General features: G+C 39.4%; 1 protein-coding gene across 1 annotated transcript; it reads left to right on the top strand.

The window, feature by feature from the left end:
• Nucleotides 1–12,366, top strand: LOC145407176 (cyclin-dependent kinase 2-like). Its single transcript, XM_080278206.1, has 6 exons — nucleotides 1–179; nucleotides 8,737–8,875; nucleotides 9,269–9,425; nucleotides 10,701–10,873; nucleotides 11,545–11,757; nucleotides 12,231–12,366. The coding sequence occupies exons 1-6, from the start codon at nucleotides 58–60 to the stop codon at nucleotides 12,333–12,335; spliced, it is 909 nt and encodes a 302-aa protein (XP_080134332.1). The 5' UTR covers nucleotides 1–57; the 3' UTR covers nucleotides 12,336–12,366.
• The last annotated feature ends 1,256 nt before the right edge of the window (nucleotides 12,367–13,622 follow it).

The raw sequence follows: 13,622 nt of genomic DNA on the forward strand, positions 1-13,622 counted from the left end.
TTCCTCCAACCCTATTTTTATGCCATTCCCGAGGTGGATTAGTCCACTTCGGCCGCCATGTCCCTCCAGAACTATGAGAAGATCGAGAAAATAGGGGAAGGTACTTATGGCGTAGTGTACAAGGCCCAGGACATGAAGACTAAGAGAATCGTGGCGCTCAAGAAAATTCGGCTTGAGAAGTGAGTAAATATGGGTAATTTTGGGTATTTAATGTGGTATCCGGGGTAATTTTGAGGTTTGAGTGGGGTTAAGGTGGGTATTTGGGGTTGGGGTGGTTGGAGTGTGTGGGGTTGGGTACGAAGTGGCTGGTTATGACCTCATTTTGAAATTATATTGCTGTCCAATTGGGTCAGTATATTCTAACTACTAAAATTTTCGTGGTAAGTAATTTGAATTATTACCAAATTATTGAAAAGAAACTAAAAATGGTGGTTTCCTTAGTATGTATGGGGTCGGAAATGGAGTGTTTGATTTCAGGCCAGTTTTGCGTTGCTTTTTGGTTTAATTGGAGTTTCTGGCCGCTTATTTATATATTGGTGGTGAATAATTTATGAGGAAATAATTTAACGTGATCTAATGCTGTAATTCTAGGTAGATACCATAAACCTACGAGTTTTAGTACAAGTGGCCGTGTGATCCTCCCAGAAGGAAATTGGAGACGCCACATTAAGCCCAAAACAAGTCACAGATACTCCATACTGCCTGAATTATTGTTTATTTACTCTTCGGGCAATGCAGAATGCTTTCGTACAGGTGTTCTTTGGTAATAATAATAATGTATGTGCAAATTTCTCTCGTTTAAGGTGAGCCTTATTCCCAATAATCTATCTGTATAGGTCACGAAATACTTTGTGATGTTCGAATGTTTTGTGATGGCTGAATACATTGTGGGATGAAGATTTATGAGTTTTACATATGTATTAATATTCTTGATTTATCCTTTTTTTTTTTTTCTCGAATACTCCCAGTGGTAGTCAGCAAAGGTATTAGAATAAGAAAATTAATTTTCATCAAAGAGACTGTGGTTCCCGTGGAGAGATCGCAAGGGCAAAGGAACAAACTCGGCAAAGAATCTGATTCATCTCTCAGCTCATAGGCTATATGCATAAACTTTTAACTATCTGAGAAGCAGTTAATAGTTAATATATGTGTAAAGTATTATTTAGAGATGGTATGCATAATACAGCTTATATTTCACAAATACCAACCATTATAACCATTTCTAGGATCTGTTATGTATAGGGCATTTAACGATCTGTATGACTCAGGAGCTATATTAGTACTGTATTCATTTTTATATGAACTCACATCATCATAAAGTCATGGATATTGCAGTCAAGTCAGAGTAGCAGATTTATCCGCAGTACAAAGATGGAGAATGCGGTCTTGGCTCCAGAGCTCCAAGGTGCCTGACGTATGCGTGTTTGTTAACACTTTGTCAACAGTCAGTATGACACACTTTGTATGTGCCGTGGCTGACTTCAAATCAGACTCAAGAAAGAAGGATGGGAAAGATGTCAGAGGCTGGGCCAAGTTCCCATGTGCCAAGAAAGAACCCATTAGAAGAGAAATGTGAGGAACATCTGTGAAAACATTTTGGCGTATTTGATTTGTAGAGCGTGTCATACCGCAGGCAGCGACTGTTTGGTGAAACAACGTTTGTTCTTTTAATACCATTGCTGGCAACCACTGGGAGTACGGTATTTGTTTAAAAGTATAAATCAAGAAATATATGTAAATATGTAAAACCAATAAATCTTCATCCCTTGATGTGTATAGCCAACATCACAAAGTATTCTGTGACCTCATTACTAGGCATGAGGCTCACTTTAAATGAACGAGAAAAATTCATACATAATATTATTATGATAAAACACCCATATCTGAGCATTCGGCATTGCCCGCAAAATCTGTCTATCTATCTATAGCCCGACGCCCTAATCCCGCAAAGGGTGGCCGCAGACAAAACGCCTTCAAGTCGCTCTGTCACCCACCATGTGACTACCCTTCCCGCCAAATAAAATCGGAAATTAATAATTCTGGTGGTATGTGGTAACTGCCTTAATATGAGTGCTCCTATTATGGGATATTAAGGTGAAGAGATTAAGCTGGTCTGTGAGCAAGTGTCGTCGGCTTTGCTAGGCAAGTATTATTTATTTTACATGTATTTGGCCCACATTACGTGGGGAGGTAAGCCTAGGTTATATCCCAGTGGAAACCACTGTACCACAGTTATGGACATCAAATAGAGCTGCAGTCTTTAATTTCAGTCAGAACTCCATCAGACTTAAAGACTGTGGGCAAAATAAGTAAACTGCCCATGTTAATCAGTCTCTTGTCATCTGGCAACGCGTCCCTGAACTTTATATGCATTATAGTTAGCATATGATACGTAGATGAGTCTCATTTTCATACAGCTTTACGTATTAATTAAGAAAGCACTATTTGTGCAAACCTAGCATAACAGATGTTCAAAAATGTTCCGTAAAATATGAAAAGCAGTTAAGTGGCCTGATTATGTAGCATTGATCACTGATCTTTGTATGTGCATGAGTGATATCCATCAAACATTCACTGTATCATATGGTGGCTGTCCAGTCTCTATAGGGTCTCTAAGTGACACCACCCTCTCATATCTGTTGCTAGTAGGCCCCATCTGTCATCCACACTGTCATCAGTTTGTATTTACATTAATGAGGGATCTGTCATGAATGCAGTGCTGCTGGTTGATTGTGCACATCCACCCATATTTATTTATTTTTTTATAAATAGGTCTTTGCCTTGGCTATGAACATCAAGGTTTGTATTTCATTTTGACTTTTGGTCAGGTAATTATATAGCATCTATTAATTCAGCAAAAAGGTTTTAGAAAGTAATCTTACTTTGAGTTGTGACTGAGAGGGAAAATCTCTTGTATGTATGGTAGGTGCTGTTAGACAACACTGTCTTCAAATGAAATAACTAATTTTTCTTTACCATTTCATTACACTGGTGACTGGTTTATTGTTGCTGGTGTGAGGCAGTTTTAATTCATTTTAGAAGAACCATGTAGAACGGAGTGCATTAGTAGGGAAAGCTTGTTTTGGTTGCAGCTGCGCTATTTGCAGACATTTAGTTGGTCTAAACCCCCCCACCACACCCCCGCCTGGTACCCATAGAACAATGAACTTGGTGTCAAAATGATCAGCTATGAATTGTTGAGAGAGCGAGAATGTTATTTGGGTACCACAGTGGGGTTAAGGAGGTAAAGGTTGCCTTTCAGGAAGTGAACAGACAACTACAAGCACTAAGAACCCTGAAGATAATGTGCTGGGACGATTCAGGATGTTTGTGAGCGTGTGGGTTGTCGGCCAGGTAACCAGAGCTGTGTATGGCGATGTTATACAGCTATCACAGTCCTAGTTACCTAGTTGTGAAGCCCAGCAGCTACGCAGAAGTCGTTGTTTCAAACACACCTCCACACTGGCAGCGTTTGATGGACTGGCTGTACTGTATAAGTTTTTCCTGTAAATTGTATCATTCGTATGGTTAGGTTACATATTTTTTGGTAACCTGCACAGTTTGATGTTTTTTGTTTTATATTTGTTTATTATTTTTTATTAATGTTATTTATTTTTTTTTCACATTACCATCGGACAAATATATAGTGTGATATTGGTCAACTGTTATAGTGAAGGGATTAACTAAGGCTGTACCCAATGCCTTCACTTCAAAATGTCTCAGCAGCAGAACAGAATCATCAGTAGATCTTTCACTCTATAGCCAGATGCCATAGCCCAAAAAGGGGCGGCCGTTTGTATTTGAGTTAGTTGTTTGACGAGGAAGGACACCCGCTTTCTGCCAGCCCTCTTATTGACACACCTGAGTAATATGGAAAAATGTCATAGTGAAGGGGTTAATGAGATTTGTTACAAGATTGTGTACTTACAGAATGCTTAAGTACAAATTCTTTTTTCTTGGGAGTTTTCATTGCCATTAAATTGTAATATAAACTTTTAATGAAGGGTTTGAACACCAGGTTGTGAAGGAGTGTAGGTGAGTTGGCTGGGAATAAAAAACTTTGCATGTTATTTAGTTTATAACTTTTTTCTTATGGTACTGTCAAAGGATTAAGGAAGTTATAGTGGAGTAAACATTCATTTATTTTTTTCCATACTCAAGATTATTTTTTCATCCCCAAGAATACCAATTATTTGTATTGTGAAGAAGTCAAGGAAGGTTACTGTATAAGTGTCTCCTCCACTTCAGAACTAAATACAGCAGGGTGGAGATGGCAGGCATACAGGAAGAGAAAGACACTTCAGCCTGTTTCTGTCCACTGTCTTTGTCAGATTAACTGCTGATAAAAGATGGGATAGTGTGTGATAGAGTTAGGCCTAGAGTAAAGGGAGCTGATAGGTCAGTTTCTCTCTCTCTTTCCCTCTCTCCAGCAAGAAAACCATGGCTATATCTTTTCCATAGCACTACTTTGTTACTAATGTTAACCTCATTACAAACTTTTTCTTCAAGATGTAGAGATGGCAGATGTAGGCTAAGTTAATTTGCTGGCTGTGAAACTGTGATGGAAGGTAATAGATTTCAACATTTTCAAGTGCTGTAGTAAATGATATGTTGAGTATTCGAGTACCGATTGTGTATGAAGGTTGTTTGTGATATTTCCTATAATTTGAAACCATATAAAGATGATTGTCATTGAAAAGTCACACTGTGAAAGATGTTTTTCCAGTTCTGAAATAATCTGAACAACCAGGAACATTGTTGTTTCCTAGACTATGTAGGGGTATGTGGAAATTTTATAAAGTTTGTTTACTCTTTTTAGGATGATCCATGTGATTGGGGTTAGACACTGTATTGTGGTGATTAAGGTTGAGCTACATAGAGGTTTTTGATGTATCCACTAACAGTACTGTATAATATTTGGTTGGGAATATCCACAATAATGTACAAGTTTATAATACTGTATTTGTACATTATATACTAGTACAGCACTGGAAATGCTTGTGAAATGAGAATCATATTTGTAGTTTGTGTATAGTTAAAACACCCAGAGTGATGGCCAGAGTTCCAGTCCCAATTCTTATACATGGTCTTATGCTGTGTCCTTGATGTATTATATGGATTTTAATGTTGGATGACTCTTTTTGTTTGTTTTATATATGACTCTGTGTGTTTTATATATTGAATTTTTATATAATTTATTGTTCTACTTGTATTCTTGTTGAATGGTGGCAGTGACCTCACTACACTGCCATGACCTTTTAATGTACGGTACTCAATCCATCCATCACCAAGACGTGACTGGAGCTTTTCAGTGCCATTAGGGGAAGTCAGCTGGTCAACTGTCCTTAAATGTATTGGACTGTGGTAGCTTACTTTCAGTCCCTACGCCCCAGTGTGGGTAACCTGGGTTTGGTTGTTACCGGTACTGTTTTTTGCCGTTTGGTGTATTGGTTATTCTGCCATACTACCACCCATTTTCTCACCACACGCATAGTGTTGTGGTCACAGTTCATAATTCAGTTTAGGGAAATTAAAATATATGTGGTTTAGAGCAAAAGGAGTTCCTTGAGAGTGTAAGTTTAAAGTAGCGTGAAGACTTGTTATGGTCATGTGCTTTAAGGGTGGATGGGTTGGTCATGGGAGAATATTGTAATTGTGGTTGGTAGAAATGGAGGGGGGGGGGAGTGTGGTTATACTGTAGTTATATTTTTGGTGTCATCGAGTAAGAATGCCAACATAAATCATTCAAGAATAACATCAAGTGATAAAAGGAAAGATGGTACTGTAAGGGCCGAGATGCATAGAGAAACAAAACTCAACATTATTAGGACTGTTATCACAGCTTCAGTACTTACAAGCATTTAAAGCACCTTAAATGATTGTGGACGTTTAGCTTAGGGCACAAGGCAAGTCATGATATGTAAGGAAAACTGACCAGAACAGGCGCAAATTAATCCCAATAATGTAGTCGATCTATTTATAACCAGTTGCCTTAGTTCCAGTGGGTGTGGATATAGACATTTTGCCTTTGGAGGTATAGAAAAATTATCAGAACTTTTGGTATATTTAGTAGGACATTAATTCAGGTTTAACCACTCACTGTAAGTCAGTTTGTCAAAGGAGGAGGTAAGAGAAGTTGTGTGGTGAGTGGGCTGTGTGTGTGTGTGTGTGTGTGGTGGTGTTGGTATGACGTGTAGTTGGGTAGCACGCTGGCTGCTGTGGTGGGTATGTGTGTATGGTCATAGCACCACAGGATTCAGCATAATACTCAATAGCTACCGACCCAGAAGACGACACTCAAATACTTGCTTTGGTGATGCCTTAATTGTTAATATTTTAAGTGAAATCAATAGCTTTAATACTTGGAAAAGACAGTGGTATAGTACTTACGGCTGGCAGTGTTCTGTGTATAGAAAATCATTGTTATTAGCTGCCATTTTATGTCCAGTGTTGCTTTCATCTTCTGTAAACGATAAAATATTAACTGTTAGTAGCTTCATCACTACTGTTAAAGCTGATTTGTAAGTTTTATCCAGTTAACAGTGCTAACTTTGTAAAAAGCTGTGATAGTTTAGAACATATCCCTTTTAATGAGGACTGACAGTGTTTAGAATGTATAGTAAGGGTCCTTAACTCCTTTACACTTCTCATTCAATACTGAACCCACCATCTTGAAAGACGAGACTGAAATGCATTGGTTTAATAATGGGTTAAGCATTGACAGCAGTTCATTTATTATGTCAGGCATGTGTTCTGAAATATCAGCATTTTCCCAGCATTTCTCTGTTGGAACTGACAGGTTAGCTTTGTCAGTGTCAGTGAAACATTGACCTAACCATGAATTGTTTCTAAGTTACCGTGAACAGATAAAAAAAAAAAAAAAGTGAATTCGCTTCTTTTATTCACCATCAGTATTTTACATAACCTAAGAAATAACTTATATAGGGAAGGGATTGAAGAAGACATTCCTATACCATCAGTAGAAAGAGTCAACTAAGGTAATGTGTTGTAGCTAGTTGTGTGAAGGTAGCATGAGTATAATGAAAATCACATCCTCTGGCTGTAGCTGTTCACTGATTTTTAATGCATTGGTTAAGGTCAGTAGGTTTTTTACATTATGAATCCCCCTCCTCCCCCCTTAAAAGAAAAAGAAAAAAAAAAGAAAAGAAAACATTAAATTACAAAAAAAATGAATTGCATATGTCCATTCATAAAAATTCTGGTGAAAGTTGGACTGAAATTGCTGTATGTTGAAGTTTGGGGGGAACTAATCTGGGGAAGTGAGTCCCAATGAGAAAAGGTTCAGCGAATAATTCTGGTTATACTTCATATAGTCTGTTTGATAGAGTGGTGTGAGTAAATATTTCAAATGCCTCCTATGTCAACAAAAGTAGGCTTGCAATACATGTAGCATTAGTTAAAACGATATTACTCAGATTCAAGGAGTTAAGGATGCTTCATTGGCAGTAAATAAAATATGTAAATCTCTTCTGTTGCTTCTATTTGTTTCTTTCTGGCTTCTAGATCTCCCTACCCCTTGTCTTGGGAAACTGGGATACGATGATGGTGATGCGCCTTTCTCCTGCCTGTCTTCTCTTGCTGCATTTCACCCGTGACGGAAAGTAAGAGACGTGTGACGTGGTTTTGCTTTCATTTATTTAGCTCCACCACAGTAGGTATGTGCAAACCAGGAGCCTGCATGCGGTGGCACTGCATACCTTGGCTGGAACAGATCTGCTGCAGCATCCATCAGGGAGCCAAACCTCATATTTCCCTGCCCCTTGCTCTGGGGAAGGACCCTGATCTGACCCTGGTGAAGTGCTGTCACTGTATTATACCTGTAGGACAGCCCCACAGAAGCAGTTGCCTACCTGTGGCTGACAGGTCTGCTTGGCAAGACATCATGGTTAAGCAGAACTACAGTACACTGTGTCACTTAATAAAATTTTCTGGCTGTAGTATGACTAAGAGAAGATATTTTGAAGGAATTGATGCATTTTGCTTTGAGGGATGTGCCATTGCAGTGTATTTAGAGGCCATTAACTGTTATGTGTAAGTTTTTCTTGCAGTGGCAGCTTTCCATGTTGTTGCAGTCATGAGTCATTTCCTGCTCTAATTGTCTGGACAGTAGCCAGAGTTAAGTTATACAGTATGAATACAGTTACTATTATAGGTGATTGGATTTCACCTGATGGAACTGGGCAGCTCGCATAACTCAGAAAAAAGTCATGGTTGCTTGAAGTTCGCTGAGCTAGTTATTAGTTAGAAATAAGTCCCCTTGGTTACTAGTCAAAGTTACGAGTACACTTAACCATCAACTAAACCGGAGATTGGTTAGTAAAGATCTAAGTTAGTGAAAATGAACACACTATGCCTCCAAACACATGTAGTTAATTAGCCACCTCTGATTTTTGGACAAGGAAATTGTCAACTTCCTTGCTGCATAAAACTTGCAAGTGGCCATTTTAGGAATGGCCTCTCGTATTGGTGACTAGATCATTCGTGGTCAAGATGTTTTTAGATAATCAAGTTACACTCAGTATGATACGAATTAAGGTTTTAATTATTATTTTCCCTGGTTGTGTTAGTATGATAGGAATTAAGCTTTTTATTTTTATTTTCCCTGAATGTGTTAGGATGATATGAACTAAGCTTTTTATTATTAATTTCCCTGGGTGTGTTAGTATGACTATGATATGAACTAAGCATGTGATTCTTTTCCCTGGGCGTGTGCAGTGAGAGTGACGGCATCCCAAGCACAGCACTGCGAGAGATCTCCCTGCTGAAGGACCTGGACCACGAGAATGTAGTGAGGCTGCTGGATGTGGCATATGGAGACCGCAAGCTGTATATGGTCTTCGAGTACCTAAACCAGGTGTGTGGATGGCATTTAATATTTTTTGAAAATGGGTTTGATATGAATACGAGAGAGAGAGAGAGAATGCATACAGAAGGGGGGAGGGATGCATAGCCATTATGTCCTTACAGATTTGCTAGTTTTTTAATGAGAGACTGAACTATGATGAGTAGAAAAGCTTAAGGATGGGGTGAGGCAGGGATCAGAGAACCAAGAGAGGAAAACAAAAAGTTGTAGCAGGATGATGATTTGAGATGGAGAGAGTGAGGAGTATATATTGTATTTTAAACGTACTGTAACTGCTAGTCCCACATTATCTTATTAAGGCTTGGACATTCTGAGAACCAGATCACCATGCCTTCAGAACTGAAAGTTGTGATTGGTATGATTACCATGGTGTTCTCCCTGTAGGACCTGAAGAAATTGTTTGATGAGAACCGGATGGGCCTACCTTGTGACCTGGTACGCAGCTACATGCAACAGCTGCTGCGAGGCATTGTCTTCTGCCACACACACCGCATCCTGCACCGAGACCTTAAGCCTCAGAACCTCCTCATTGATGCCAAAGGTTAGTGTGATGGAGTTGGAAATAAGTGCAAGGATTAAAACCTGTACCCATATGTTCAAAGAAACAACTATCTTCACCTTTTCATCCAAAGAAAGCTTAAAACTGACAGATCACAGTGAGAATGCATCCCATCTTTTCTTGTGTGTTTCATGGGATTCAGCTTTTCCTCTATTGATTCATTAAACTTTGGGAAGATGCTTGTTTCTGATGAAGTATTTGCTTGTTTCTGATGAAGTATTTGCCTAATGAGTTCTTTTTCCCACATCTTTTAATGCAAATATATCCTGCCTGTGTGTGTCAAGATTTAATAGACTGTAGCAATATTGATGGGGTTTTGTTGCAAGTAACCAACCATACAAAGCTGAGACGAAATTAACCCTTTCACATCATGTGTTACATATATATATATATATATATATATACAGTATAACAAAATTATGGTTATTTTTTGGTGTGTAATATCAAAAAATTTCTCCATTTATCTCAAAACCCCCATGTATGGGATATCCAGGGGGAAAAAAAAATGAGGGGGGGGACCTCCAAGGTGGAAGGGTTAAGCCTTGAAGGTGGCTGCTTATTAGATACAAGGATTCTGAGGGTTTGAGTGGTGAGTGAATGGGTGTCTGCCCCATGTGTGTGTGTGTGTTTGAGGTATGGACAAAGGTGAAAAGCATTATTTGTATCAAATGTCAAAAAACAATATGCCATAGCATGGTAAGATATTAATATTAGTTCTCTGTCTTCCCACACTGTCATGCCACCAGGATAAGAGGTGAGGAAGAGCACATTTGTACATCCAGGATTTGTTAAGTGTGTGTGCTTTTTATGGGAGGAATTTTAAGTCAGTAAAGGTGTGGAGATGCTTTGATAACACTTCTAATTACTTGATAGTTTGTATAATACACCTTCGGTCCACTATAATTCATAAATGGTTTCAAGTCTTAATGCTTCTTTCTTCCATTGTCAGTTTTTTGGGGCTTGCAATAAAGTGTATCATTTCTACCATCCTTTGTATGTGTTTTTGAAGTCAGCAATACAGATTTCTTCCATTATGTTGTGTTATGTGTTGTTTTAGGTCTGTAATTCAGTGTATCCGTTTCATCCGTCACCATCCTTCCTTAGTAACATGTTATATTGGAACTCAATTGTTTTTCTGCTGTTTCTTTTATATATGTCTTATGGCAAACTAAAGATATCATTTTTTATTTATTTATTTTTTTATTCGTATCTTTACTACCACCACCACCACCACCACCACTGTTTTCTCCCCTATAGGATACATCAAGCTGGCGGACTTTGGGCTAGCACGTGCCTTCTCCCTGCCGGTGCGCATGTACACACACGAGGTGGTCACGCTCTGGTACCGTGCCCCAGAGATCCTCCTGGGCGCCAAGAACTACTGTACTGCTGTTGATATGTGGAGCCTGGGAGCTATTTTTGCCGAGATGGTGAGTGGTGCAGTTTTACTCAGGTCGTCATTGTCGTCTCCGTCATTCTCGTCTCCAGTAATTTTCAGCACTGTACAAGCTTATTCTTTGTATTCATGATTGTAATCTCCTATCATTTGCAGCATTGTTCTAGCTTATTCATTCACAGTTGTCAGTCTCTTCACTTGTTATCATCTCTTCAGTTACATTTTATTTTTATCTTCATTTTATTTGTCATCTTATTTAGCTAGCATCACTGAGAATGGTGTACTGCAAGAGAGATATGGTTTAAAAAGCATTTGGGTAGTGATACGGATTGGTAGGTTGAGATGGTTTAAACATATTGAAAGGAGGAGAGGGGAGGGACTGGTGGATGAGGGGTCAGAGGAGTGAATGTGGAAGGAAGAACGCAGTCAGACTGAGGATGACGTGGGGTGAGTTCCGGCATGGAGACCTCTAGGCTGGGGAACTCTGGTTTTCATGGTATCATATTACATAAATACTTCGTTAGCCCTTTTGTCATTCTGTACTTGTTTCCCCACCAGCTAACAATAAAAGCCATGTACCTGGATGATTCCCCATGCCAGTTGAAAAAGACCGTACCTTGATTGTCCCTTCATATCCTCCCACCAACTAACATTGAAAGTACTAATTCACAAAAACTCTTTGTCTAATAAATCTTCTTTTGGCAGCTGACAACAAAAGCACTGTTCCCTGGAGACTCTGAAATAGACCAGCTATTCCGCATCTTCCGTACGCTGGGCACACCGGATGAGGACTCATGGCCGGGGGTGACACAGCTGCCAGACTATAAGAGCACATTCCCTCGATGGCAGGTGGATGCAGCAGCTGCTCTGGCACAGCTTCTCCCACGACTGTCGGCAGATGGGCGGCAGCTTCTATTGGTAGGTGGCTTGATCCATGTTACCACTTGGGGTAGCGGCTAGGGAGAAGTTAACAGTCGGAAAAGGAGCAGTAGATGGAGAGTGTGACAGTAGTAAAATGGGTGAAAGGAGAGGAAAATTAAGTAAAGAAAGAAGTAAAAGACGAGGCAGTGAGTAAAGAAAAGAGTTAAAGATGAGGAAAAGTGACCAGGTATATAAATAAGTGCCAGAGGGAATGGATAGAGTAGAGAAATTCATGATATAGCAGTTGGACTACAAGAATTTGCATTTTCCCTCCTCATACTAATTCCTCTTTTCCTTCCTCATTCTAATTCCCTTTTTCCTTCATTCTGATTCCCTTTTCCTTCCTCATTCTGATTCCCCTTTTCCTTCCTCATTCTAATTCCCCTTTTCCTCATTCTGATTCCTCTTTTCCCTCCTCATTCTAATTCCCATTTTCCTTCTTCACTCTAATTCCACTTTTCCTTCCTCAGAGTATGTTGACGTACTACCCTCGGAAACGTGTGACGGCCAAAAACGCACTGCTTCACCCCTACTTCAACGACGCACACTTGGTTCCCCCACCTGGTGTACGGTAGCAAGTCTGGGGAAGGCACCAAGCGGGGAACAGCTGTGGAAACTCCAGATCTTAAAGAAATATGTGAAATTGGGGGATTGGAGGAAGAATGGGTGGTGAGGGAAAAAGATTTGAGGAAAAGGGTGTGAGGGGAAAAACATTGGAGGAAAATTGGGTGGGGGGGAAAAGATTGGAGGGAAGTTGGGTGTGGGGGAAAAGATTGGAGGGAAATTGGGTGGGTAGGGAAAGATATTAGACAGTTTTATATGCATTTGACTATATATTAGCCCCTTCAGCCCAAGTATGTGATTTTTAGTATCTTGTCCCTACCAAAGATTGTTTTATTCAGGTTAGGAGAGGCTGTGGTAGTGAAGAGGTTTAGTCCCTTGAATCCTGGTGATGTCTTTTTCAGTGTATTCCTGCAGCAGTTGTGATCAGCTTAGGAAGACTTCACGTGCTGCGGTTCAAAAATGTCCATCCAGAGCTGAATATAATCACTGGGAATTGGCAGGAATATACAGAAAAAAAAAAAAATCATCCCTGGACTTTTAAGGGTTAATGAAGGCCGCATCTACCTTGCCCAGTTTGAAAAGTCTCTCTCTCTCTCTCTCTCTCTCTCTCTTTATTTTTTTTTTATTTACAAAGGTTCCAACATACCTGCATTTGTCAGCTTTAGTCGCCTAATGGCAGCTGTCCACACTGCTCGATCTCTTGCAGCCTCCCTTTCTAGATCTAATAAAGTCATGTAGAGATAATCAAGATTTAGGTAAAATGTCATTAAATATACAAGTACTGCTTTTACTCTAACTTGGCTCAGATTTTTGTCATTTAGCAGCATACTTCATTTAACTCTGTGGCAGAAAGAGGCAGTGCTGTGCTCTACATACTTTCCATTGCATTTCCTTGTGATTAGGATCATAGTGTAGTCTCTGTCTCTTCTCACAACTCAGCATGGAAGACAGAGATGGGAATTTTAGACCAAGTTAGAGTGAAAAGATTATAGAGCAATAATTCCTGTTTCAAAATATTCCAGGGGCCTTTTTAGATAAGTTTTATTTTTTAAGTGACAGTTTTTGATCACAGTTTTGTTGTTGTTATTTACATGTATTTGTACAGTGAGATATATTTCTTGTTCTGCTCCAATCCCTGGTCAGCTTTGCTCAAAGGTATTCCCCTCAAACTGAAATACATGGATATAGTGTTCTTTAAATCTTCACCACTACATTTCCTTCCCGTGCTGAATAAACTCATCAATATTCCTTTTGCCCTAACTTGGCCCAAATTTGCATCTCTGATGCTCATTTCACGA

This window comes from Coenobita brevimanus, chromosome 72, assembly GCF_032717465.1.
Source record: "Coenobita brevimanus isolate Jiangsu-jjx chromosome 72, ASM3271746v2, whole genome shotgun sequence".
Lineage (NCBI taxonomy): Eukaryota > Metazoa > Arthropoda > Malacostraca > Decapoda > Coenobitidae > Coenobita > Coenobita brevimanus.

Excerpts from the sequence above, each read along its gene's own strand:
- LOC145407176 (XM_080278206.1), top strand. The coding sequence starts at position 58 with ATGTCCCTCCAGAACTATGAGAAGATCGAGAAAATAGGGGAAGGTACT. Across the intron at positions 180-8,736 it reads AAGAAAATTCGGCTTGAGAA|TGAGAGTGACGGCATCCCAA; the intron begins GTGAGTAAATAT and ends GGGCGTGTGCAG. Across the intron at positions 11,758-12,230 it reads ATGGGCGGCAGCTTCTATTG|AGTATGTTGACGTACTACCC; the intron begins GTAGGTGGCTTG and ends TTCCTTCCTCAG.